Source organism: Ambystoma mexicanum, chromosome 3p (assembly GCF_040938575.1).
Source record: "Ambystoma mexicanum isolate Mex_15411 chromosome 3p, UKY_AmexF1_1, whole genome shotgun sequence".
Taxonomy (NCBI): Eukaryota; Metazoa; Chordata; class Amphibia; order Caudata; family Ambystomatidae; genus Ambystoma; species Ambystoma mexicanum.
This window is the reverse complement of record NC_090925.1, coordinates 1,268,097,362-1,268,123,458: the sequence shown is the minus strand read 5'-3', so window position 1 is coordinate 1,268,123,458 and position 26,097 is coordinate 1,268,097,362. Positions and strand designations below refer to the sequence as shown.

Here is a 26,097-nt window from a genome sequence, read left to right as displayed (position 1 = left end):
GCTCAATGATGTCTGCAGTGGCGGGAATGCAAGCAGCGTGTCCTTTCTTCCAACTCTGTTCCCCCCATGAAGTGGGTGCTTTCCAGACCACCAAAGATTTGTATAATTAACAGGTCTTGACATTCACATGTGGTTAGAGATGGGCTGGGGTGCCTGGGGGTTCTGCCATTTACTGCCTCTGGTGCCTGTATCACAAAGATGGTTCCACCATGTACTGCCTCTGGACACAGGGTCATACCAGTCTCATCCCTTAGCCTCAAGCAGATATATTAAGTGCACGTGTGTGTGTGTGTGTGCGTGCGTGTGCACGCATATACACACGGGGTGGTACAGTGCACTGATGAGGATCTGCTTCAATTTAACAAATGCTCAAAATTAGCAAGAAATTGAAAGCAATTCTAGAAAAACTCTTGAAAAATATGTTTTTAATTCAGTTAATACAAACACTTATACTTTCATATTGTGGGTCCCAATGCGAGAGGTTAAAATAAGCAAAGCTTATCCTCAACTGGTAATCCTGGGATTTGTGAATGGATTATTGGATAATTTGATGCTTGCCTGCAGGATGTCAAGGCATTTAACAATCAATATGATTGTTAGCCGGAGAGGTGCTCAATCTGGCAAGCTAAAGTCAACTAAAAACATGCAGGGGCCTGAGGGGGCAGAGCAGTCTCACATGGTACATAGATCTCACAGGCCCAGCCAGCGGTACTACTCCGAGTCAGACAGAGCTATTCTTCCGTATACACAAGTGTCATAAGCTCACGCAGCAGATAGAAAAGGCCACATAAGGTTAGATTCTTGAACTTCGTTTTGGTACAGGAGTCAATGCTTGACATTAGTAAAGAAAAGAGAACCAACCAGGCCACTCAATAAGAAAACACCAAGTTGTAAACATGTAAAAACATTGAGGTACAAGATCTGTGCCGTCCCAACAAAATGCTGCTCCAAGATACAATCCTGTTCTTAGTGCTTCTTAAAGTAGTCTATTAATACATCCAGCAGCTCCTGCTTCTTGCCACCTTTCAACCCATAAAGGCGGCATGCGTCCTTCAGAACCGGTACAGTGAGTTTACCAAGGGTACCAAATTGCACATGGCCTCTCAGCTCGGCCTCCGAAAGGACCACCTCGGTCTTGGCCTTCTTCTCGGCCTGGCCAGATCCATCACCTGCCACAAAGTAGATAAAGGAAAAAACAGTGAGTGGGGTGGGTATTGTTGGGTATTAGTTGTATGGCCAGAATAAAGTCAAAGCACCACCAAGCTATACTATCACATCAATATCTTCAACAAATGGTCAATTCTCCTTTTTTATACATTCAATAGAATTTCGAACATGACATATATCCACCACCACGCAGACGACACACAAATATACTTCCAAATCTCAGCCCCCTCACAACTCTACATTCTCCAAAACGTTCTCTACGACATCACCACCTGGATGGACACCCACTTCCACAAGCTCAAACATTCCAAAAACGGAATACCTCCTCACCTGTCCCCCAGACACAAAACCAAACTCACCCCCTGGATCAAAGAACTCGCCATGAACAACCCACACATAACCCTTTCCAGACCTGTCACAATCAAACCCAACCTTTCCTTCACACACCACATAGCTGCTGTCACCAAAACATGCAATCTACAACCACACCTCCTACGTAAGATCAGCACATCATTCCTCCTGATGACTTCACACCGCAGTCCAAGCACTAGTTCTCTCTAAGATGAAAACTATAGAATGAAGGTAAGTCCAATGCGCAGATCCAGAGATTGTAAAGTCCAAGTTAAAGAACGTATTCATGTGCTTGTATGCATAATTTATTGTTCATAAAACAGCCGACACGTGTTTCGACCTATCCGGTCATTATCAAGTCAAGTTATTGGACTTTACAATCTCTGGATCTGTGCATTGGACTTACCTTCATTCTATAGTTTTCGGTTTATGTGTCCTGGTGCTTACTAGGGGGCACCAGTGGAAGGTTACTAACGCAGCAGATCCATATACTACCAATAATTAGTGGTATTAATTAGAGCACTGCTTTCTTACGACCCCCAGATTTTCTTATTCTCTCTAAGATGGACTATGGCAATGCTCTCCTCACTGGACTACCCAGCAGCTCCCTTGCCCCACTGCAAAACACAGCAGCCTCTACTAACCCATTCAAATATCACCCTAGCTCTTTCCCAGCCCTAATGGCTGTACCCCAAAGAATTGCCTTCAATTAATTCTGCATTGTCTTGAAAGCCATTGACCACAAAACACCATCTTACCTTCACGACAAACTCAAACCCATCACCCACACAAACACCAGTCAAGCAAGCCACAAGCAGCATTGCCTGCACATTCCACTCTACAAACTAACATATACAAAAAAACAAGCATGTGCCCACTGGGCACACAGGGCATGAGCCACCCCTACTCTTTACATCCCGCACTGCACCTTTTATCAGCACTTTCAGAAAGAGAGTAAAAACATACATGTTCCCCCACACATAACCCCGCTCCTCCATCTCCCCTGCTACCACTTGTCTATTCTAATCGTTATATCCTGAAAACATTTTGTAACTTCTTTTTCAACTCTCACCGTTTCAACCTTTAACCCTTGAAGGCACTCAGAGGCCCTCTGTGTAGGGCCAGCTCTGAACAAAGTCTCAAATATAACAGAGTATTCCAATTACTAAAGATAAATGTTAAGCCTTAGTCACTGTGCCATTCATTTAAATTGTGTTCATGTAAAGAAGTAAGGACTTTAATAACCAGCAAACCAATTAGTGTGAAGGCTTTTGCACATTTATTCATATAAATGTTAGCCTATTTTTTTATATACAATTACAACAATGGATCCTACATAAATATAAATACATATTTAGCTTCTATAGAGAGTGCATCGCTGCCACTTCATTTATGTAGGATCCATCATTGTAATTTTATAATTAGGAGACCTCACGAGTGACGGCACGGATACTTGGACATGTATAAAGTAGCACTGCCCTCTAAGACAAAGACAATTTCCTGGAGAAAAAGGTTTGCATTTGAGCTAATTTGCATACCCACAATGCCTTGCTGTTGTGGCTCAGAACTGAAGGTGAACTTTCAGCTGTGGCTACTATGTGGCCTTGTGGAATGTGTGTCTTGGCTCAAATTGACTTTCACATTTCAGGTGAAAGGTTATTTTTATTCAAACCTTTTTAAACCCACCATAACTTTCTTGGAGTTGTGAAAACATGGCCAAATGCTCCAACCACAAGGCTGTCAGAGGAGATCCGGGCGGACTCAGGCAGGGCGGAGCGGTGTCTGGGAGGAGGGTGCTGGGCTTGAGGAGGCGGGGCGGTCTCTCTAGGCGGGTGCAGGGGGGAGTGTGTGCCTGGAGGAGGAGGTAAGGATGGCAAAGGGGGGTGGGAAGGCTGAAATGAAGGGGGCGGAGGAAGAGGAGGAAGACGCAGTCTGTGAAATCTACACCTGTGGAGGTGGGGAAGAGGGGGGAGGTGGGGAAGAGGGGGGAAGTGAGGGACGGCATCGCAGCAGATCTCCACAGAGGGACGATGGAGGGGGGCTGGTCCAGGGCACCTCAGGGTCGGGGACCCAAGAAAAGTGCGCTTTGGAGGGGCTGGAAGCCCCATGGAGGGGTGTGTCTGGGGAGGAGAAGATGCAGTTTAACAGTGTGTGGAAGGTGGTGTTGAAGCCCGATAGTCGTGTGAAGACGTTTCAGGGGGAGGATCCGATGGTGATTGCTGGATGGGTGAAAGAGGCTTTGGGAGTTGTCACTCGGGTGCAAGTGGTGACTGGGGGCCGGTTGTTGGTGGAGGGGACGAATGCTGGCAGTAAGGCTAAGATTCTGGAGGTGGGTTGTCTGGGTAGACATGCGGTGCGAGTGTTTGATCAAAGTGGTGTGTCGTGTAAGGGGGTGTTGTATGGTGTGCCAGTGTCCATGAATATGTCTGAGGTGGAGGAGCAGCTGGCAGATGTGGGGGTAGTGGAGGCTGGGGAGGAGAGATGCACAAGGGGATGTGGTGTCAACGACTGTGGCAGTGAGGTTTGCGAGAACGGAGTGTCCGGAGGTGGTGGAGATGGGTTTTCAGAGGTTCCGTGTGAAAGTTTATGTGGCGATGCCGTTGAGGTGTTATAAGTGTCAGCAGTTTGGACATGCGGCAAGAGTGTGCAGGAATGAGAGGCATTGTGGGAGGTGTGGAGGAGATCATGATATTAAAGAATGCAAGGTGGAGGCCCTGGAGAAGTGTGTCAATTGGGGGGGGGGGGGGCGGCACTCTACTGCGTTTAGGGAGTGTGAGAATGTTTGTTTTATGCGGAGGCAGTGGCAAAGGTGAAACCGGTACGAGTAGTGAATGAGGTGTAAGGTGGGAGAGAGCTGGTGGTGGATGAGGCTGCGGGAAGGAAGAGAGTGGTGGGAGAGGTGAAAGGCGTAGAAATGATGGTTGTCTCGAAAACTGAGTTTATGTGCTTTATAGTGAGTGTGCTGGAGCTGGTTCAGGGGAATTTGTCAGTCAGTGTGTCGGATCTTACAAAAGGAGTGGTGGAAGCAGGGAGGAGGTTTTTTAATGTTGTGGATGTGTTGGAAAAGGATGTGTTCAGGATGGTTACTAAAGTGCGGTAGCAGAGTGGGGTGTTGGCCTGAGGATTTTGCAGTGGAACCCAAGGAGTTTGTTTAGGAATGGGCAGGAGTTGAAAGTGGCGTTGTGTGGGGAATTGAATGTTGATGTGGTTTGTATTCAGGAAACGTGGTTAAGGGGTGATCTGAGGTTTGTGATTCCGGGTTTTGAGTTGTTTCGTAAGGATAGGTTGGAGGGGAGAGGGGGGGGGTGGCTCTGGCAGTTCGGAAGGGGTTGGTTGTAAGAGAGATTGTGTTGGATGGAGCAGTGGAGGCTATCCGGGCGGGGATTCGGGTAGGGGGATCAGAAGTCTTGGTGTTAAATTATTATAATCCGTGTGAGGTGGTGGAGGTGGATGTGCTGTCTGGAGTGATAAGGGTGCATGTGGGACCTTGTGTTTTTTGTGGCGATTTTAACAGTGCCAACACGTTGTGGGGTAGTGATCGGACAGATGCGAATGGGGAACTATTGGAGGACATGGCGGATGAATTTTGTCTGTTTTTGCTGAATGATGGTTCGGGTACGCGGTTGGATGTGAGGACTGGGAAGTTGTGTTTGGATTTGACCTGGGTTTCTGCTGCGATTGCGGGAGAATGTGATTGGGAGGTGCGTGAGGATGGGGATATGGGGAGCGACCATTCTGGTATTTTGGTGACAGTGAGGGGTGAGGTAGGGATCAGGCCACGGATGTCTGGGAGCCGGTTGAACTTTAGGAAGGCTGATTGGGAGTTGTATAAGAGATTTTGTCAGGAATTGATTGTTCCTCGCGATAGGGATTGGGGGGGGGGGGGTGGATGAATGGAATGAGCATTTGGTGCAGGGAATGGTGGCGGCAGTTCCGGAGGTTGAGAAGGGGACGGGTGGGTAGGTTGAGGTTCCTTGGTGGTCAGTGGAATGTTCACGGGCTGTGCCAGCGCGTAAGAAGGCGAGGGCCAGGGCGGTGAGAACGGGAATGTTGGAGGATTTGGTGGCAAACAAGAAGGTGAAGGCGGTGGTGCAGAGGGTGATTAGGGAAAGAAAGCGTGGATATTGGAGGGGCTATTGTGGGTCTCTGGGGAGTAATTCTGGCGTGGGTGAGGTTTGGAAGCAGTTCAAGCGGATGTCCGGGTTGATGAGGCCGCAGTGTGGTATGTCTGTGTTGTTGAAAGGGGTGGAGGTGGTCAGTGAAGATTGGGAGAAGGCGAATTTGTTGGGGGAGCATTTTGCGGGAGTGCACAGTTCAGGGAACTTCCCAGAGGCGGTGAGACTAAGTATGGGAGTGGTTGAGGAGGAGATGCGGGAGTTGTTCGCGAATGTTGGGCCTTGGGAAGAGCAGTATGAGGTTCCGTTTTCTATGGTGGAGTTGGATGGGGCGATTCGGAAGGGCAAGTGGTCTAGTCCAGGGGTGGATGGGGTCATGTATGTATTTTTGGAGAAGTTGTCAGTGGAATGTAAGTAGGAGGTGTTAGCATTGTTCAATGAGATCTGGAAGAGTGGAGTTTTACCGAAGTTGTGGAAGAGAGCGATTGTGGTGGTGATTTTGAAGAATGGCAAGGTCCTGACAGAGTGTAAGTCGTATAGACCGATTGCGCTGACTGTTGTGTTGTGTAAAGTCATGGAACGGAAGGTTGTTGAGCGTTTGGGGTTTTATTTGGAGTCGAATAGGTGTTTGAGTGATTTTCGGAGTGGGTTCAGGAAGAATCGGTCGGTGGCAGATCCGTTAGTGAGGTTGGTGACTGGAGTGGAGGACGCATTGTGTGATGGGGAGATAGTGGGGGCATTCTTTTTGGATTTGGAGAAGGCGTATAATATGGTGTGGAAGAAAGGGTTGCTGGTGAGACTGTTGGAGATGGGTGTGAAGGGGAGGATGTTTTGGTGGATTAAGGCGTTTTTGGCTGACGGGACCTTACAGGTGAGAGTGAGGGGGGTGATGTCTGAGGTTTGGAAGATGGAGAATGGGACGCCCCAGGGGAGTGTGATTAGTGCGATGCTGTTTAATGTGATGGTGGATGGGTTGATTCGAACTTTGGCGGGTTTCGGGTGTCAGGTGGATTTCTTCACAGATGATGGTGTGGTATGGGTAAGAGGGCGGAGTTTGTTGTTGGTGCAGAGTCGGCTGCAAGCTGCGATAGTGCGTATGGAGGAGTGGTGTGGGAAATGGGGCTTTTCGATGTCTGTGGATAGAAGTGCGAGTATGGTTTTCTCAGGGAGAAGAGTGCAGCAAGGGTTGGACTTAGTTTTGAAAGGTGTGAGAGGGTGAAAAGCGTGGAAGTGTTTCGGTACTTGGGGGTGATTTTGGATAGGAAGTTAAACTGGAATTTACAGGTGAATGGTATGGTGGATAAGTGTAAACGTAGGTTAATTTGCTGCGGGCGGTGACTGGGAAAGAGTGGGGTGCGCAGCAGAAGTGTCTACAAATGTTGTATAAGGGGTTGATTCTGAGTGTGATGGATTTTGGATGCCAGGTGTCAGTGGGTTTCACGGCGAGTCAGAAGTTGCTGTTGGATAGGGTACAGGCGAGGGCATTGAGGGTGTGTTCGGGTGTGATGAGGTCCTCTCCAGTGAATGCGGTTCAGGTGCTTGTGGGGGAGATGCCGTTGGGGTTGAGGAGGGATGCGTTGAATATGAGATGGTGGGTGAAGTGCAGTGCGAAGAGTGTGGCTCATCCGGTGCGTGAATGTTTGAAGTATAATTGGAGGTTTGACTATTATAGGGACCGGTGGAGGAGGAAGGGGGGCACTTTAGGGTTTCACATGTGGGAGAAGGGAGTGCAGTGGGGTGTGGGCGATTTGATGACTGTGACGGGTACGGATTTGGAGAGATGGCCGAGGTGGATGATGGGGTCTCCAAAGGTGTGTTTGGGGTTGGCGAATGTGGTGTCGAAGAAGAGAGGATTGCGGGGCGAGATCAAAGCTGTGGGTCAGGCGTATGTGGCAGGAAAGGAAGGATGCAAGGTGTTCACGGATGGTTCGAAAGACCCCGTGTCTGGGAGAGTGGGTATGGCGTATTATCTGGAAAGCACTGGGGAGTATAAAGTGGGACGATTGACGAATGATGTGTCGATCTGTACGGCTGAGTTGGTGGCGATTGCATTGGCGATTGATAGGGTGTGCGAGTTGGGGTTAGAGAAGGTGGTGATGTTTTCAGATTCATTGAGTGGGTTGCAGGCGATCGTGGCAGGGGATGGCGACAGGAAGGATGTGATTTTGGACATCAGGAGGAAGATTGATCGGTGTGTGCATGGGGGAATGGATTTGGAGTTGGCGTGGGTCCGCAGTCACAGTGGCATTTTGGGTAATGAGTCGGTGGATCTGGCGGCGGGTGAGGGTATGAGACGGGGAGCAGTTGATGTGAGGCTGCCTTTGAGGGTGGATGAGGTGAAGGCTGTGGTGGTGAGACGGGTCATGGATGAGTGGCAGGAGAGGTGGGTGAGTGGGGTGAAGGGCAGGTGGATGTTTGTTGTTCGTGGGAAAGTGTCAGTGAAGGTGGATGCGGGGAGTCTGGAATGGAGGAGAGGAGGTGATGCTGAATCGATTGAGGATAGGGCATGTGGGGCTGAATGACTATCGAGTGGGGAAGCGTGAGAGGAGGGATTGTGCGGTGTGTGGTGTGCCCGAGACTGTGGGACATTTTCTGCTTAAATGTGAGAGACATGTTGAGGAGAGAGAATTGATGAGGGTTCGGTTATCTGCGCTTGGTGTGGCTGAGCTGAGTGGGAAAGCTTTGCTGGGAGGTGACGGGGTGAGAGGCAGGAGGAGGAACAGTGTGATGTTGGATTTTGTGAGGCAGACGGGGTGGTGGGAGGAGTTGTGAGTTTATGTGAGACAAGTATTGATTGGTGGGTCTGGTGCACATCATCCTTTAGGATGGGGAAGCGTCTGCGTGAGTCCGCCCACGCACCCGATAATTAAGAAGAAGAAGAAGGCTGTCAGAGCTATATTGCAACGATGACCCCTAAGAAGGGTGAAACCACGTATGTAATAGTTCTGGCAGCCTTGCAAATGTTTTTCTTGGGTGATTAAGCTATGTATAAAGTAGCACTGCCCTCTTAGACAAAGAATTTCCTGGAGAAAAAAAGGTTTGCATTTGAGCTAATTTGCCTACTGTGATGCTGGAAATGCATCGGAGGGACAGGGCCTCAGTATCCTTGTCCTTTACAGTTTTTTTCATGTGTTCTGTTGTGTTTTCCACGCAGGAGTTCATGTGGGACTCCTGGCGGTGCAGCTCTTGCTTTTGGTTTGGTGTACAGACCCATGGGATACCCTTATGGCACCCATGGGTGGGGGTACAACCCTGTGCCCCTAGTGTATGTTTTTTGGGCACCTGTGTGTGGCCCACAGAGCAGGGTATGGGCTGGTGGCAGCTCCATGCTGAATTTGACAGGTGCTGAGAGTATCCTCCATTTTGGGATGCCCCGGCCCGGTCATTGGAATCAGTAGATTCTCGATGGAAACAAGATCGCCCCTGTGGCCTCTTGCCTTCCATCGCCGGTTACGTTGGCTTTCCCGAAGTCCCGGGAAGTCCGGACTCTGTCCCTTCCACCTGACTGGCTGTTGGGTGGAAGTTCCATATCTGGTAGTGTGGGGAAGTGCAGACCAGACTGGCTGGAGCCTTCCCAACGACCGTATGTTGTGGGTACGCCGGTGGGTGGGACCTGGGTGAATGGAGCGTGTGACAAATACGCGTTCTATGTTGTGAATGATTAGTATCTGGTGTTTGACATAATGACTCAGACAGACCGGCCCGAAACTGGTATGAATGCAGTATGTAGTGTTGAATGGCGTGGTACTTGTCCGAATCCACATTCTGTGTTGTGAGTGTCTGGATGGAGAAGAATGGCCTGAACGCACTGTGCGCCTGATTGGCTGACTGATTGCCTGAATGCCCTTCTGAGTGATTGGTTGCCTGAGTGTGACCCAGCAGAATTAATGGGAGATCAACTAGTAATTCTGGGGGACTATCACTGCAAGAAATCGTTCAGAAGCTGAAGTTGATACTTGTTGCTTACTTTCAAAGCCGAGGCGGATGAAGGTGAACCGCTGTTCCCTTCATCACAATCTGAAAGCTACTGTGCTTTCAAGAATTGACCCAGAGAGGACCTGGTTAGGTGCCCTCTTCCCGAGCTACGAAGGACCATCGTGCACCGATAACCTTTGCCGAAGCGTCCTGGAAGTCAGCCTACGAAAGGCTGTCAGCCGGAGACGGGGATCGCCAACGAGAAACAAAGAGAAGCACCGGACAGCCGTCCACCGTCGTTGACCAGGGTTTGCAGGTTTGCTATAACCGCTGGAGACTCATTGAAGTTAGTTGCCCAGACGCTGTGCCGTTGATGACTGGAGCCGCAACGCTCCTTGCCGAAGACATTTGATTCCCGGACGCGCTCGTCCGCACTGCCAACCGCCTTATCCCGCCGGAGAAGTCCTGCCTGTCGACATGCTGTGGAGCATCCGCCGGTGGGTTTCCCGCTACTCAAAGACCGTAGAGACGCCGGACGACTCGACGTCCTTGCTGGGACACAGTTCTTCACAAACTCTTTGCGGTCCTGAACTATCGACATCGAGGTGCCCTGCACGCCGCATCCTTGCAGGACGTCTTCGACTCGTCGTCAGCGAGCACCGCCAGGATCGAAGCTGCTGCCTCGACACCACCGAACCTTACATCGACGCCAAGTTCCCTTTCTTCAAGGCCCGTCAACGATCCGTGGCTCCTGCTTTAAAGGGAGTCACTCAGAGAGACACTCTGTGCCCCGACCTTCCGATCCCCTGGGCCAATACCACACTGGAATACCTGGGTGTCCAAATCCCCAAAACTAGCGCACTGGTCTACAAACATAATTTCCTGCAGCTATTTAAAACGGTCCGTGCAGATTTGAAGCGGTGGAACAAACAGGAAATTTCCTGGCTGGGCCGAGCAGCGGCAGTGAAAATGAACTTACTCCCTAGAGTGATGTACCATTGCCATGCACTCCCGACCCATATCCCAGAAACGGACCTCATCTCCTTGCAGCGGGAAATCATGAAATTCATCTGGGAGGGGGGAAAAAGACCTCACATTGCCAGAAGAATTATGACCCGGAGCCGTCAGCTAGGAGGACTGGGCGTCCCGGACATCCCCAGATAGCGGTGAGCGGCCCAGCTCGCACACGCCTTCACCTGGACACGCATCGCGGATCACCCATGCTGGATGCAACTGGAAGAAGCCTGGTGCAAGTCATCCCTGTCCGGCCTGCCACATGTCCAGTCCTGGAGATCCTCCCCCACTCTGAACCCGCTATCAGCAACATGCAATACAGTGGACAGCTGGAGAACTGCGATCAGGAAGTAGGGAATCAAAATCTCACTGGGCCCACTGACTCCAATGTGGGGCAACCCAGGTTTCTCCCCCGGCCTTTGCAACCGCAGCTTTGCTAAGTGGAAGGAGGGCGGCCTTCACAGAATCTCAGAATTTGTAAAAGGGTCAGCCGCTCTCATTTGAGGATTGCAAGGCGAGGTTTAATATTAGGAGGAACGGTTTCGCTACTCGCAGATCCGCCACTGGATTTCTCAACGCACCGTTAAAGAGCACGGCTCCAGGGACCTAGGTCCTCTAGAACTCACACTGACGTCACCCCCTGCCCACCAACCCCCCCCCCCGGAGAGGCAAGATTTCAGCCCTCTACAAAATCTTGGATAAGTCTAGCCTAGAGTCGAAAGAGAGATACATGTTGAACTGAGAGAGGGACCTGGGGCGCTCCCTGGAGCCAGAGACATGGAACAAAATGTGGGCAAGACTTCACAGAATGTGTTACTAACAGGGAAGGGGGATACAAGGTGTGCTTCAGGTAGTATATCACACCAGCCCAACTGTACAAGGCGGGCGCAAGCCCATCACCGAACTGTTGGAGAGGTTGTCCGCGGGAGGGATCGCTATTCCACCTCCTGTGGGAATGTCCTAAGGCGGCGCACTATTGGAAATGGGTACTGACGCATGTCCAAGCAATCACAGGTCTCAGTATCCCGTGGGACACCGGAATCATTTTGCTGGGAGACACGGGGACCTGCCGCTGTCAGGGAATGCGGGCCGCTTGTGTACACACCTATTAACAGCGGCCAAGATAGCCCTTGCCCGCCTCTGGAAACACCCTGAGGGTCTCTCTATCCCATTATGATGGGCCAAGTGTTGGGACATCACCATAGCAGAAAGAATCACTGCATCTCGCTTGGGTAACCTCAATACCTTCTGAAACACTTGGGCCCCATTTATGGACTATGCAGAACGCTACCCAGCCCTCACGCAAAAGCCTCCCACCACCCGTTGGCTAGACTGAATCGCAAATCGAGACACCCTCCCCCGCATGGAGCCCTTCTCCACCACCCCTGGTTCCTCGGCCAAGCAACACTATGAATGAAATTTAGGCTAATTTTATGATCTTATTATCACCACAATGAACTGTGGCATTTTAAGCTTATGCCATTGCCGATGTCTGCTGTTTAATTGTTATTCTGTTATTTTCTTCTTTTTGGTTAATAATAAATAAAATATCTATTGTGGAAAAAAGGAGTCACTCAAGAAGGATCCATCGACGCCTCCTCGAGGAATTCTACTAGTCCAGGTACATTGGGGTGGTAGAAACAATTTAGAAGGAAATCAGACTAATTGAACACTACATGGGGCCTCATTAAGAGTGCGGCGGTAAGGGGTTAACGGCGCCGGTAAAGGTGCCGCAGCCATCAACCACTTACCGCCGCATTACCAGGTCCTTTAGCGGGTCCCGCTAAGGGCGCCTGGTTTTACCAGGCGCCCTTAGCGGAACCCGCTAAAGGACCAGCATGCTAACAACGGGCCCGTTAATAACGGGCCCGTTGTTAGCATGGTCCCCATTCCCATTGAGCCCTATGTGGGCTCGAATGGGGATGTGTTCCCTGAATGGGGAAATACCGGGTCCTCCAAGGTTGGAATGGCCCGGCATTTCCCAATTCAGGGAACCCGGATCCGGTATGGGGGTAGCCATGCCACAAATAGTGGTATGGCTACCTCCAACCTTGTAATGACCCCCATGGACTGGGCTTGTGGTATATCTTTATTTTACAGGTTTCCCAGGTGGGGGGGGATCTCCACACAGAACTGTGTCTAGGTAACGGGGCCAGTATTCTGCCAATTGTTCTAACCAACTGCTTTCCTTTATTAATTGATTTGTGTGACATTTGACCAGAGTACAGTTGATACACTTTAATGAAATCTGATAATAATTGTGGTACCACTTAGAACTGTATATATTTACCATTGTAGATTAACCGAGCACAAAGTGAGTTATTGTGAAATGTTTATATAACCATGAACCTTAATTATATAAAGAGTATGTTTTAACTAATAGTGTGCGGACATTCCTTTGTGGGTGCTTCGGGACTACACTGTACTTAACAACCAGCCTGCATCACCTCCTGAGAAGGTAGGCCTTGATTGCTCGTCCATTGCTATCAACAATAGAGATTCTTGGCTGGGGTCCTCTGTGCCTCTCCTCTGCCATATAAAGAGCAGGAGTACAGACACTCCCCCTCCAGTCCTTTACACATACCCACAACAATGCTTTGCTGTTGTGGCTCAGAACTGGAGGTGTACTTCCAACGATGGCTACTAAGTGGCGTTGTGTAATGTGTGACTTGGCTCAAATGGACTTTTCAATATATATATATATATATATATATATATATATATATATATATATATATATACATACACACATTACTCACCGTAATTGTATTTCTGATGCTTGTATCTGCTTAGATTCACATGCTGTGTTTAGGCCGACATCTAGAGGAAGCTGCAGTGTATTACAGTTGTTTTTGAAACTCGAAAAGGGACGTCCACAGTGCGTGCCAGTAATACTATCCCTAGTGTGACGTCCACTGTACCCATGATCCCTCAAGCATCAAGGTCCCTCAGATTGTTATTTTTCTGACATGAGGTGTAGCGCGAGTACAGTTGTATCCAAGCAGATACGTATCGGACAATCTCAAGCATCTATGCGCCTTCTCTCCGTGGGGAGGAAGGGTGGGTTGCATGTAAATCTAAGCAGATACAAGCATCAGAAATACAATTACGGTGAGTAATGTATTCCTTCCGAGGCTTGTGGAATCTGCTAGATCACATGCTGTGCATAGATTAGCGAGCAGTGGAAGAAGGAGGTGGGATGTGAAAAGGGTCATGAGCGAATACATGTCTTAGAACCGCTTGTCTCACTTGTTTATCTGTCTTTGAATGAGTGTCAATGCAGTAGTGCTGAGTGAAAGTATGTATTGAGCTCCATGTAGCTGCTTTGCAAATACTGTCTAAGGGGACATTTGCAATGAAAGCCAGAGTGGCTTCAGTACCTCTTGTGGAGTGGGCCCTTGGTGTAAAAGGCAGTGTCTTATTGGATGGGGAATAGCACAGTTGAATAAATCTGACTATCCACCTAGAGATGGCATTCTTAGAGATGCGGTCACCTTCTCTGCCTGGCGCTATGGAGACAAACAGTTGATCTGTCTTTCTTAGCGGTCTGGTCTTGTCTACGTAGTAGAGGACCTCTCTCCTCACATCTAGTGTGTGGAGTTTTACCTCAGCAGAGCTTTTGGGTTCCTGGAAGAAAGCCGGTAGCTCAATCGACCGGTTTACATGAAATCTGGAGATTAATTTAGGTGAGAACCTAGGGTGGGTGCGTAAAACCAGTTTGTCCTCATGTATCGTAAAAAAAGGATCCTGCACTGACAGAGTTTGGATTTCACTGACCCTTCTTATGGAGGTGATGGCTACAAAGAAGGCAGTTTTATAAGTCAGGTGTTTGAGACTAGACTTGTGAATATGCTCGAATGGGGGGTCCCATGAGCTTAGCGAGTACCACATTAAGGTCCCAACCTGGCGGTGGGTTAGAAATTGGAGGGTGGAGTCACTTTATCCCTTCCATAAATGCTTTGATGACCGGTACCTTCCACCATGAGACCTTATTATGGGAAGTGGTGTAGGCTGACAAGGCCACCAGGTGGACATTTAGGGAGTTGAACACTAAGCCTGCATCTAGTAAGTGGAGCATATAGGTTAGAATGTTAGATTGAGTACAATCAATGGGGTTGATTTGCTTAGTCTGGCACCAAATTACAAATCGTTTCCATTTATCATAGTAACAGTGCCTAATGTTAGGTTTTCTTGACTCTTAAGATATCCATACATCTCTGGGGTAAATTGAGATGTCCGAACTCGATGACTTCAGGCGCCATGCTGCCAAGTTCATTGAGTTGGGCTGAGGATGCACTGTTAGCCCCTCGTGCTGGGATAGTAGGTTGTACTGGCACAGGAGTTTGATGGGGTCGCATACCGCCAGTTTGCGTAGGTGTGGCTACCATGGTTGCCTCGCCCACATAGGAGCAACCAGGATAAGCGTCATCGGTTCCCTGTGGATCGTGTTTACCACTTTCCTCATCAGAGGGTTTGGTAGAAAAGCGTAAGAAAATATCCCTGACCAATTCCTCCATAGGGCGTTGGAGCCTGGCTGGGGGAACCTGGATGCGAAGTCTGGGCATTGCCTGTTTTCGCTTGTGGTGAATAGGTTTATATGGGGAAACCCTGCTGAGAGAAGAGGTCTCCTATGACCTCTTCGTGTAGTCGCCACTTGTGTTCATCGGGGAGGGGATCCCTGCTCAGAGCATCTGCTAGCGAGTTGAGATCCCCTGGAACATGTTGGGATGGCAGGTAAATCTTCCGTTTAAGCACCCATTTCCAAATTTTCTGGGCAAGCTTGGACAGATTTGGCGAACGAGTGCCCCTTGTTTGTTTAGGTAAAATACTGCAGTCGTGCTGTCTGTTAAAATCTGCACTGACTGGTTGGATAGGAGGGGTTTGAATGCTTGAAGCGCTCCGAAGACTGCCATAAGTTCTAGCAGATTGGTGTGTTTCTGAGCCACTGTGTGAGAACAGAGACCCTGAGCTGTATGGTGCAGGTAGTGGGCTCCCCACCCTGCTAGGGAGGCATCTGTTGGGACAAAGGCCTGTATCTCTGGATCGTAGAAGGGTTTCCCCTTCGTAAGATTCTCCCTTGTCCACCAGTGAAGACTCTGTACTAGTGTTGGCGAAACAACCACTAGATTGTCCCACTGACCACTTGCTTGAGACCACTGTTTCGCCAACCATTCCTGCATGGGTCGCAGGCGCGCATGGGGAACCAGGTAAATGCAAGATGCCATCATGCCTAGCAAACGCATCGCTTTGCGCACCCTTATTTGGCGACCGGCCTGATATTGAGGAATTTTCAGCAACAGATTTCGAATTCTTTCCTCTGATGGAAAGGCCAACCCCTCTTGGGTGTTTAGGACAGCTCCTAGGAACTGCTTTAAGGTGCTTGGCACCAGACTTGATTTTTTCTCGTTGATTGAGAAGCCCAATTGGAAGAGGAGGTAGATTTGTTCTTTGGATGTTAAGTCTGCAAATTAGGGGAGACGCCCCTGTAATGAGCCTGTCATCCAGGTAAGGGTACACTGGGATTGCCTCCCTGCGTAGGTGCGCCACCACCACCGCCAGTACCTTGGTGAATTCCCTTGGAGCCGAGGCTATTCCGAAGGGCAGCACCTTGAACTGGTAGTGCTGGCTGTCTATTTTGAAACACAAGAATCTTCTGTGCGCTGGAAACATTGAAATATGAAAATAGGCATCTTTCATATCCAATGTTGCCATGTAATCCCCCTTTTTTAGTAGGGGGATTACCTCTTGTAGTGTAGTGTTGCAGAATTTTTGTGGATTGACATACTTGTTTGCAGGGCGCAAATCTAATACTGGGCGCATTGTTAAATATTTTTTTGGCACAAGGAAGCAGGTTGAATAAATACGATTGTTTACATGGCTGCCCGGGACAAGTTCTATGGCGTCCTTTGCAAGCAGAATGGCGATCTCCTCGAGGAGGATTTTCTGGTGTTCCAACGAGTGTACCTTCTGTCTTGGAGGGTGGTCGTGGGGGCGCCCTAGTAGCTCTATACAGTATCCTGCATACACTGTGGACAGCACCCATCTGTCCGAAGAGATCCCCTCCCATGCGTGGGTAAAGATGGAAATGCGCCCCCCCACTGGGGATGCATGGGAGGGGACCCGAAGCGGAACGTCACTGTTTACTGGGTGGCGTACCACCTCTGGCGGGGCTGCCTCTACCCCTAGTGCGGCCTCTGCACTGCCCTCTGGGGAAGCCTTGTGATGATTGGAACTGATTGTTGCCCCATGAGGTTCCTTGATTGATAGTAGTTTGAACCCCTCTGGGAGCTTTGGCCCCGAAAGCGACAAAAATGAGTGTTTCCCCTCTGACCTGAGTGTTTATTCGTGAGCTGTCCGAGAGATTTTAGGGTCTCGTACTCGTCCTTAGCTGCTTTAAGGCTTCCTCCACTGCCTTGCCGAATAGTACGTTCGGCTCTACCGGCATGTCTATAAGGGTGGCTTGGGTCTCAGGTTTGAACCCTGACTGTCTTACTGTCTTAACCATGCGTGACGTTTTATTACAGTGCCTTCTGCGATTAATCTTCTAGCATTATCTGCTGCATCATAGTTTGTTTTTCAGTATGCATCCTGATACGAACCTACCATCTGAGCCAACGGGCTCTTCAGTGGTTCAGGTGCAGATGATACCAAAGCAGCTAGTTCTTCCCACTGGTGGCAATTGTAGCTTGTCAAAAGAGTGGCACTGTTAGCAATTCGTGCCTGATAGGCGGAAGTGCAGGCAACTTTCCTGCCCAGAGTATATAGTCTTTTGCTCTCTATCGCGGGGTGCTTCAGAAGAAGCAAGTGAAGTACCTGCCCTCTTTCTGGTGGTTGTTACTACCAGGGAGGCGGATTTTAATTATCCCCTAATGTGCAGGGGATCGGAGGGTGCGGCACGGAATAGTTTTTCAATTCGTGGATTAACCGCACAAGTAAGATTTGGAGTTACCAGCGAGGGGTCAATTCTACGCCGGATAGATTTCAATATAGGGATAGCCTGAGTAATGGCTCTTTTGTCATCTAGGATCTCCTCCGCGAAATCCCTGTCCTCTTGGACACCTTGTGTCTCAATATGAAAATGGGCTGCTGCTTTAGCCAGTATCTCATTGAGGAGAGGTTGATTATCTACCGGTGAGTCATTCACCGGGGGGTCTTTAGGAATTGGGGAGTCAAGATTGTAGGCTTCAGCCTCCTCCTGGTCCTCGTCATCCCCATAATAAGAGACCCCTGTCTGGTCTTCTATCATTTGTGGTTCTGTTTCCTCACAATATGACTTGGGATGGGAAGGTTTAATGACCAAAGGGTCTGTGACCAAGCCCTGCGCCTGGTCATCAGAGCGGAGTCTTTTAGCAGGGGGTTGAGAGGCCTTGGACCCCGAAGGGACAGAGGTAGGTGGTGTGTTGGCATAACTATGAAAATAATTAGGGTCTGCAAAAAATGACATTCTTCTCATAACCCTATCGATGTCAGCTGAATTCCATTCTCTGGAGCTAGGGATAACCACATCTTCTGTTTCCTCTTCCATGCCCATATCTTGAGCAGTGGGAGGGACGATTTTACCTTTAGTGGGAGGGTCAGGGACCTTGGACTTACCTACTAATTTAGGGGCCCTTTGTTACTCTTTATGAACATGTAGTTCTGAAGGCTTTTTGTGTTGTTTATCCCCCTTCCCATGACTAGAGGATGGTTTCCCAGCGGTTTTAGGGGTTTCCGAGGGATCTGACGCCTTGCGTTGAGATTCGGAGGTGGTACGAGATTCAGAGGTGGTCTTAGAGGAAGGACGTCGAATCTTGGGAGTAGACACTACGCGCCTCGCCAGAGGATAGAGGTCGGAATCGTCTTCCGACGATCGGGCCTCTGGGAGTATTGGGAGTGCAACATCTTTACCAACCGCAGACGGTTGGTCTTTGTCATGAGGCGATCGCAAACGGGAACGCACAGAGGACACAATCTTTGGACCGCTCTCTCAGTGTCTTCCGTTGCCGATCGCTCGACACGCGTGTGTGTCGCGCTTATGCCGCCGGGTGTAGTCCCCATAACTGTGCCGCCGGCCAGTCCTCCGGGGTCGGGGGCTTGCACGTGGGTGTCTGAAGTCACCCCTCGCCGTCTGATACGGTGGCGTTGCTGCCATCGCTAAATGACCCTTCGGCGTCCATGGCCTCCAGTTGCCTGGCGTAGTGGGCCCAGTGTTTAGTCGAGCGGTCCTTAAGTGTTTTCAGCTTGAAGAGCTTGCAAGCTCGACGGGTAGCCCCGGGATGGTCTTGTGGGAGACGCAGATTGCACGTATTGTGCTGGTCTACCCAGTGAAACTTCCTGTTAAACTTAGGGCAGAATTTGAAAGGAGTACTCTCCTTATGTCTGAAATTGGCAGCGGGCTGGTATATGTAGGAAATAAATGAGGGAAAGTTATGACCACACCTCACTCTCCCTACTTATACAGGGCCGAGGCCAGAGGCCTTCCAAGGCCCAAAGTCCGTTGTGTAGTCTTCCACGGCTGGTTTCTTCGATCTTCAGCGTAGGGTGGAAGAGAACTGGGATTTTTTTAACAATGTTTATGGTATAATTGGCTAATGCCAAGGGAACTCCGCAACATGCGTCCGACTAATGTTCGGAAAAAACAATCTGAGGGTCCTACACGCGTGAGGGATCAGGGATACATGGGACGTCACACTAGGGATAGCATTACTGGCACGCCCTGGTTCCACGCCCCTTTACGAGTTTCGAAAAACAAACTAACACTCCGCAGCTTCCACTAGATGTCGGCCTATGCACAGCATGTGATCTAAGCAGATTGCACAAGCCTCAGATATATGGGATACATTACTCACCGTAATCGTATTTCTGATGCTTGCATCTGCTTAGATTCACATGCTGTGCATAGGCCGACATCTAGTGGAAGCTGCGGAGTATTACAGTTTGTTTTTTGAAACTCGAAAATGGGCGTCGACACAAGGCGTGCCAGTAATACTATCCCTAGTGTGACGTCCACTGTACCCAAGATCCCTCACGCGTCTAGGATCCTCAGATTGTATTTTTTCTGACATGAGATAGCATGAGGAGTAGCGCGAGTACAGATAATCCAAGCAGATAGATAGAAAGGTAAGACTACAAGCAACCATGCGCCTTCTCTCAGAGGGGAGGAAGGGTGGGTTGCATGTGAATCTAAGCAGATACAAACATCAGAAATACGATTACGGTGAGTAATGTATCCCTTCTGAGGCTTGTGGAATCTGCTTGGATCACATGCTGTGCATAGATTAGCGAGCAGTACCTGAAGAAGGAGGTGGGATGTGAGAAGGGTCATGAGCCAATAAGTGTCTTAGAACCGCTTGTCCCACTTGTGTATCTGACTTGGAATGGGTGTCAATGTAGTAATGCTGAATAAAAGTGTGAATAGAGCTCCAAGTAGCTGCTTTGCAAATGGTGTCAAGGGGGTACATTTGCAATGAAAGCCAGAGTGGCCCCAATGCCTCTTGTAGAGTGGGCTCTTGGCGTGAAAGGCAGAGTCTTTTCAGAGAGTGAGTAACACAGCTGGATACAGTTAATAATCCACTTCGAGATGGCACCTTTAGAGACGCGATCCCCCTCTCTGCCTGTAGCTACGGAGACAAACAGCTGATCTGATTTCCTTAGCGGTCTGGTTTTATTTACATAGTAGAGGACCGCCCTACGCACATCTAGGGTGTGTAGTTCCACCTCAGCCGAGCTTTGAGGGTCCTGGAAGAAAGCCGGAAGCTCGATGGATTGGTTTACGTGGAATTTAGATATAAACATAGGTGACAACCTAGGGTGTGTGCGTAAAACCAGTTTGTCTTTATGGACAGCAAAGAAGGGATCCTGCACTGACAGAGCCTGAATTTCACTGACCCTTCTTATAGAAGTAATAGCTACTAAGAAGGCAGTTTTATAAGTCAGGTGTTTGAGACTGCTTTTATGCATGGGCTCGAAAGGGGGGCCCATGAGCTTAGGTAGCACCACATTAAGGTCCCACCCTGGTGGTGGGTTTGAAATAGGAGGGTGAAGTTTCTTTACTCCTTCCATGAAGGCTTTAACTACTGGTACTTTCCACCACAAGACCTTGTTATGGGAAGTGGTGTATGCAGACAGGGCTGCCAGGTGTACTTTCAGTGAGTTAAAAACCAGTCCTGCATCCAGCAGGTGGAGCATGTATGTAACAATAGTGGAAGGAGTGCAATCAACTGGGTTGATTTGTTTACTCTGGCACCAGATAACGAATCTCTTCCACTTGTCAAAGTAGCAGTGCCTTGTGTTTGGTTTCCTAGATTCCTTTAGGATGTCCATACACCTCTGTGGTAAATTGAGACGTCCAAACTCTATGACCTCAGGAGCCATGCTGCCAGGTTCATTGAGTTGGGTTGCTGATGCACTGTTTGACCTTGGTGCTGGGACAGTAGGTTGTACCAGGCCGGAAGTTTGATGGGCTCGCACACCGCCATCCCGCGTAAGTGTGGGAACCACGGTTGTCTTGCCCACATGGGAGCAACTAGGACAAGCGTCATCGACTCTCTGTTCATCTTGTTGACCAGCTTCCTGATGAGGAGTTGGTGGAAAAGGGTACGCAAACATCCCTGACCAGTTCATCCACAGGGCGTTCCCCTGGGAGTCTGGTTGGGGGAACCTGGATGCAAATCCTGGGCATTGTCTGTTTTCGCTTGTGGCGAATAAGTCTATAGTGGGGAAACCCCACTGAGAGAAGATATCTTCTACGACCTCTCTGTGTAGAACCCATTCATGTTCCTCTGGGAGGGAGTCTCTGCTCAGAGCATCCGCTAGGGAATTGAGCTCCCCTGCAACATGTTGTGATGACAGTAAGATGTTCCGTCTGAGTGCCCATATCCAGATTTTCTGGGCAAGCTTGGACAGATTTGGCGAACGAGTCCCTCCTTGCTTGTTCAGGTAGAACATGGCTGTCGTGCTGTCCGTCCGGATTTGTACTGACAGGTTTAGTAGGTAGGGCTCGAACGCTTGAAGCGCTCTGAATAAACTGCCAGAAGGTTGATGTGGTTCTTGGCCACTGAGGGAGACCAGAGACCCTGAGCTGTGTGGTGGAGCTGGTGAGCTCCCCACCCCGTCAGGCATGCATCAGTAGGGACTACTGCCTGTACTTCGGGATCGTAAAAGGGTTTCCCCTGTGCAAGATTCTCTCTTGTCCACCAGTGAAGGCTTTGTACCAGTGTTGGCGAAACGACCACTAGATCGTCCCACGTACCACTTGCCTGAGACCACTGTTTCGCCAACCATTCCTGCATGGGACGCAGGCGCGCGTGGGGGACCAGGTAAATACATGACACCATCATGCCCAGCAAACGCATTGCTTTGCGTACCGTTATTTGGTGACCCGACTGATATTGCGGAATTTGCAGTAGTATATTCCGAATTCTTTCCTCTGAAGGAAATGTCAACCCCTCTTGAGTATCTAGGATTACTCCTAGGAACTGTTTGGAGGTGCTTGGCACCGGGCTTGACTTTTTCTCGTTGATTGAGAAGCCTAATTCGTGGAGGAGGTCGATAGTCCTTTGAATGTTTGTCCTGCAAATTACTGGGGTTTCCCCCGTTATGAGCCAGTCGTCCAGATAAGGGTACACCGGGATTGCCTCCCTGCGTAGGTGTGCAGCCGCCACCGCCAGTACCTTGGTGAATACCCTTGGTGCCGAAGCTATCCCGAAGGGCAGTACCTTGAACTGGTAGTGCCGACTGTCCACCTTGAAGCATTGTTTATATATATATATCAGGAAAACTAGAGGAAACAGGGCGGACCGCACTCGCCGTGAATCTAGAAAGGGTCCTACAATCCCGTGGCAGGAGAGGACCCAGGCAATGAATGCAAGCTCACACGTGAAGAATTACATATAAATTTTAATGATTTTAAAAAAAAGGTTGACAAAGCCTGCACGAAGTGTGCAGGACAGAATAGTGGGGGGGGGGGGGGAACAGCAGGACAGACAAAAGCAGGACGCCTGGTAAACGGCCCTGCCACAACGCGTTTCGCGCTCAACTGAGCGCTTGATCACGTGGCAACACAGAATAGAGAGACACAAATAACAGTTGCATGTAGTCCATCATCTATGTTAATTGGAGGAAGGTGCTATGGAAGACCGTAATGATGGCGGCCATATTTGAACGGAAAATCAACATGGGCCTGCAATGGAATGAATATAGTATCCTGAGCAGAGCTGGGAAACACAATAAAAAATAAAGTGCCATACAGTCTTCCAATGAACCTACAGATCCAATATGAGATTCCAATGGATAAAACTGATTATTGTATAAGAAAAGTAATTCAAGAATTTTTTTGCCAGACAACAATATATAAAGGATAGCATACATTGCAGCTCATTAGTCTGGATAGACTATTCAAAAGGCTCAGTGCCAGAATACAAAGCCAGAAGCAGCTTAAAAGCTATGATAGTAACACATAAAGCAGCAATAAATATGAATATTGTACATTTTGACCAAAATCAACAAAGTGCAAATGCAAGTTAATCAAGAGCAGCATGTAAGGATGTGCAAAAAGGCAAGATCACATAGGCCCTGATGGTATAAAGTGCAAGTGCAAGTCAGTTAATAAGCAACATAAAAATTATTATACATATAGGCAGATAAAAATACCATAATAAAAGCAAGTCAGCATTAGGGCTATGTTATAAAACTTTGGTGCAACAAGCAATATACCATATTGATGTAAGCAAGAATGTGCATTTGGGCCCAAGATGACATAAAGTGCAAGTGCAAGTTGGTCAGAGATGGCATAAATACATGTGCAAAGAGACAAGCTCACAGAAGCATTGGCAACAGAAAGTGCAAGTGCTGTTCAATTGGTAGGCAGCATAAACATTATGCAAGCCAACTAGATTATGTAAACACATATGATTAAGAGCAATCTAAGACATTTAACTGGAAAATGATATCACAGCTGAGGCAATGTGCATTTATATAAGGCTGGCATGACACCCAAATTAGAGCGGGTGAAGTTGAAATAATAATAGTAATCTTAACAAAATCAGATAGCCACAATGGAAAAGGTGTTGTAGAACACCAAAAGTTGGACATGCAAAACAACAGCAAAGAAAATATAGACATGAGAAGTGTCAAATGTGCAAATAAGATCGCAATAATAATAACAAGAATAACAGCCAGAAAAGTACAAAAGTGGGGATGGCCTATTTTATTGGTAAACATCTAAAATTCAAAAAGAAAAAAAGAGAGAATCCCCAGAGAGAAATAGGGGGGAGGAAAAGAACACTGTTAGTAAATATAAGGAGTATAATCAACTAATCATAATAGACGCGGGAATACATCAGTGATATAGAAAACAACAATCTTAAGTAGTTAAATCGCACCCGATGGGGCCTACGTACCTATAAATGTATGAAGCTCCTCGTCAAGATTGTGGCCAATGGGAAACTTAGTGTCGAAATCCAGAATATATCTGGTTTCTAACTGTCTCAGTTTGAGTACACGATTCCCACCTCTGGGGTGAATCGGAATGTGCGCCACTGCAAAGAATTTGAGAAGGGAGTGATCATTATTGTGCTTTTCTTTGAAGTGCTTGGCCATAGGATATGCGGGATCAGAGTTTTTGATGGCCCTAAGATGCTGTAATATTCTAAGCTTGAGCTTGCATGTAGTACTCCCGACATACCATCTCATGCAAGGACATGAGAGCACATAGACCACAAAAGTGGTATCACAATTCATTGAGTATCTAATGGACTGATGACATTGAGTGACCGGATGCAAGAAGGATTTGCATGAAATAGCATGAATGCAGGCCTTGCATTTGCAACATTTAGAAAATCCTATTGGGGATTCCATCAACGATTTCATATAAGGTGGCTTGGTATTAATGGGTGACAAGAAGCTGGAAACCAATTTGTCCCTAAGTGAGGGTACACGTTTATATGTAATGGTAGGGCGTTTAGAGAGAAGAGGACCAAGATCCTTGTCAATGATGAGAATTCGCCAGTGACGTTCTATGATTTTACGAACCTGATTAGATGCATTGTCAAATGTGACAATCAGGCGGGGGTCATCATTGACGGTAGTTTTGACAGGCTTGATACTGTATAGTAGGTAATCCCTAGAAAGTCCACGTGCCTTGGTATAAGCCTGTTCTATAATTCTGCGCTCATAACCTTGCTTGATAAAATCCTTAGCCGCCTGGGCACAATGATAATCAAAAGATACCAGATCTGTGCAGTTCCTGCGATATCTAATGAATTCCCCATACGGAATACTGCGTTTGCATGATGTAGGATGACAACTGGTGGCATGTAAGGGCAGGCCAGTATTAGTAGGTTTTTTGTGTAATGCAGTGCATAAACCGGTTCTCTCAAGGGTCACCACTACATCGAGGTAGACAATTTTGGTCGTACTGTTGCATTCTGTGAAACTCAAATTAGACTTGTTGGTATTTAATAATTTCACAAATGAAAGCCATTCAGCCTTAGTGCCCTTCCATATAACGAAAACATCGTCGATATATCTCCACCATGCAACAATATGTGTGGCAAAACTCGATGTAAGTAGATCGCTTAAGAAAGTGGCCTCCCACCATCCCATTGTTAAGTTGGCATAAGACGGGGCAAAAGTGCTACCCATGGCGGTACCTCTTACTTGGCGAAAGAAAGAACCCTCAAATAAGAAAATATTGTTATTGAGGCAGAAAGAGAGCATTTCAAGAATCATGGAACTATGGCTGTAGAAATTCAATGAGCGAGTATCAAGAAAATATTTACAAGCATCCATACCAACTTGATGGTCAATGGAGGTGTAAAGAGAGACAACATCAAGGGTTGCTAACAGTAAGCCCTCCTCCCAGGGTATATTAGAGATGTGTTGTAAAAAATCTTTGGTGTCCCGTAGATACGAGGGTAGAACTGAGACAAGAGGAGATAAGGTTTCATCGATAAATTGAGCCAGATGTTCAAGGAGGGAACCGCACAAGGTAACAATAGGCCTGCCTGGTGGATGTACAAGAGATTTATGTGTTTTTGGTAAAAAGTAGATTGTCGGTATGGTGAAAAAAGATGGAGCTAAAAATTTAGCAAGATCATCATCAATTAGACCAATTTCAACCCATTTGACACATAGATCCTTAAGTTCAGACTGTATGTCATCGAAAGGATTTTTCGAGAGTTGGGCATAGCACAGTCGATCTTTGAGTTGGCGATTGGCCTCCAATACATAATGTACACGATCCTGAATTACAATGTTTGAACCCTTGTCGGCCGGTTTAATGACAATATTCGGCAGGTTTTGTAATTCGCTGATGGCCGCAATCTGAGCAGAGGTGAGATTATATTTGCTCTTGCTGGTACTGTCACGTAATTTCCTAAGGTCACTGATACAAAGATCATAGAATGCTTCAATACAACCACCGACGGAAAATTGTGGATTGAACCTAGATTTCTCCTTAAGTTTGGTTCGTACATCCCAGTCAGGGTCAATGCCGAACTCGGTGAGATAAGTATTTGAAGGATCAAAGTCAGAGTCTTCAAGGGAAGCCAAGTCC

The 26,097-nt window shown here is 48.1% G+C and overlaps 1 protein-coding gene across 3 annotated transcripts in view; it reads right to left on the bottom strand.

Moving 5' to 3' along the window:
- Positions 1–405: 405 nt before the first annotated feature.
- Positions 406–26,097, bottom strand: part of XRCC6 (X-ray repair cross complementing 6) — a 473,622-nt gene continuing 447,930 nt past the window's right edge. For all 3 annotated transcript variants that reach the window (XM_069652767.1, XM_069652769.1, XM_069652768.1), the window contains one exon: positions 406–1,169. In XM_069652767.1, the coding sequence (XP_069508868.1) occupies positions 967–1,169 (203 nt within the window). In that variant the 3' untranslated portion in view covers positions 406–966. The remainder of the gene's footprint in view (positions 1,170–26,097) is intronic.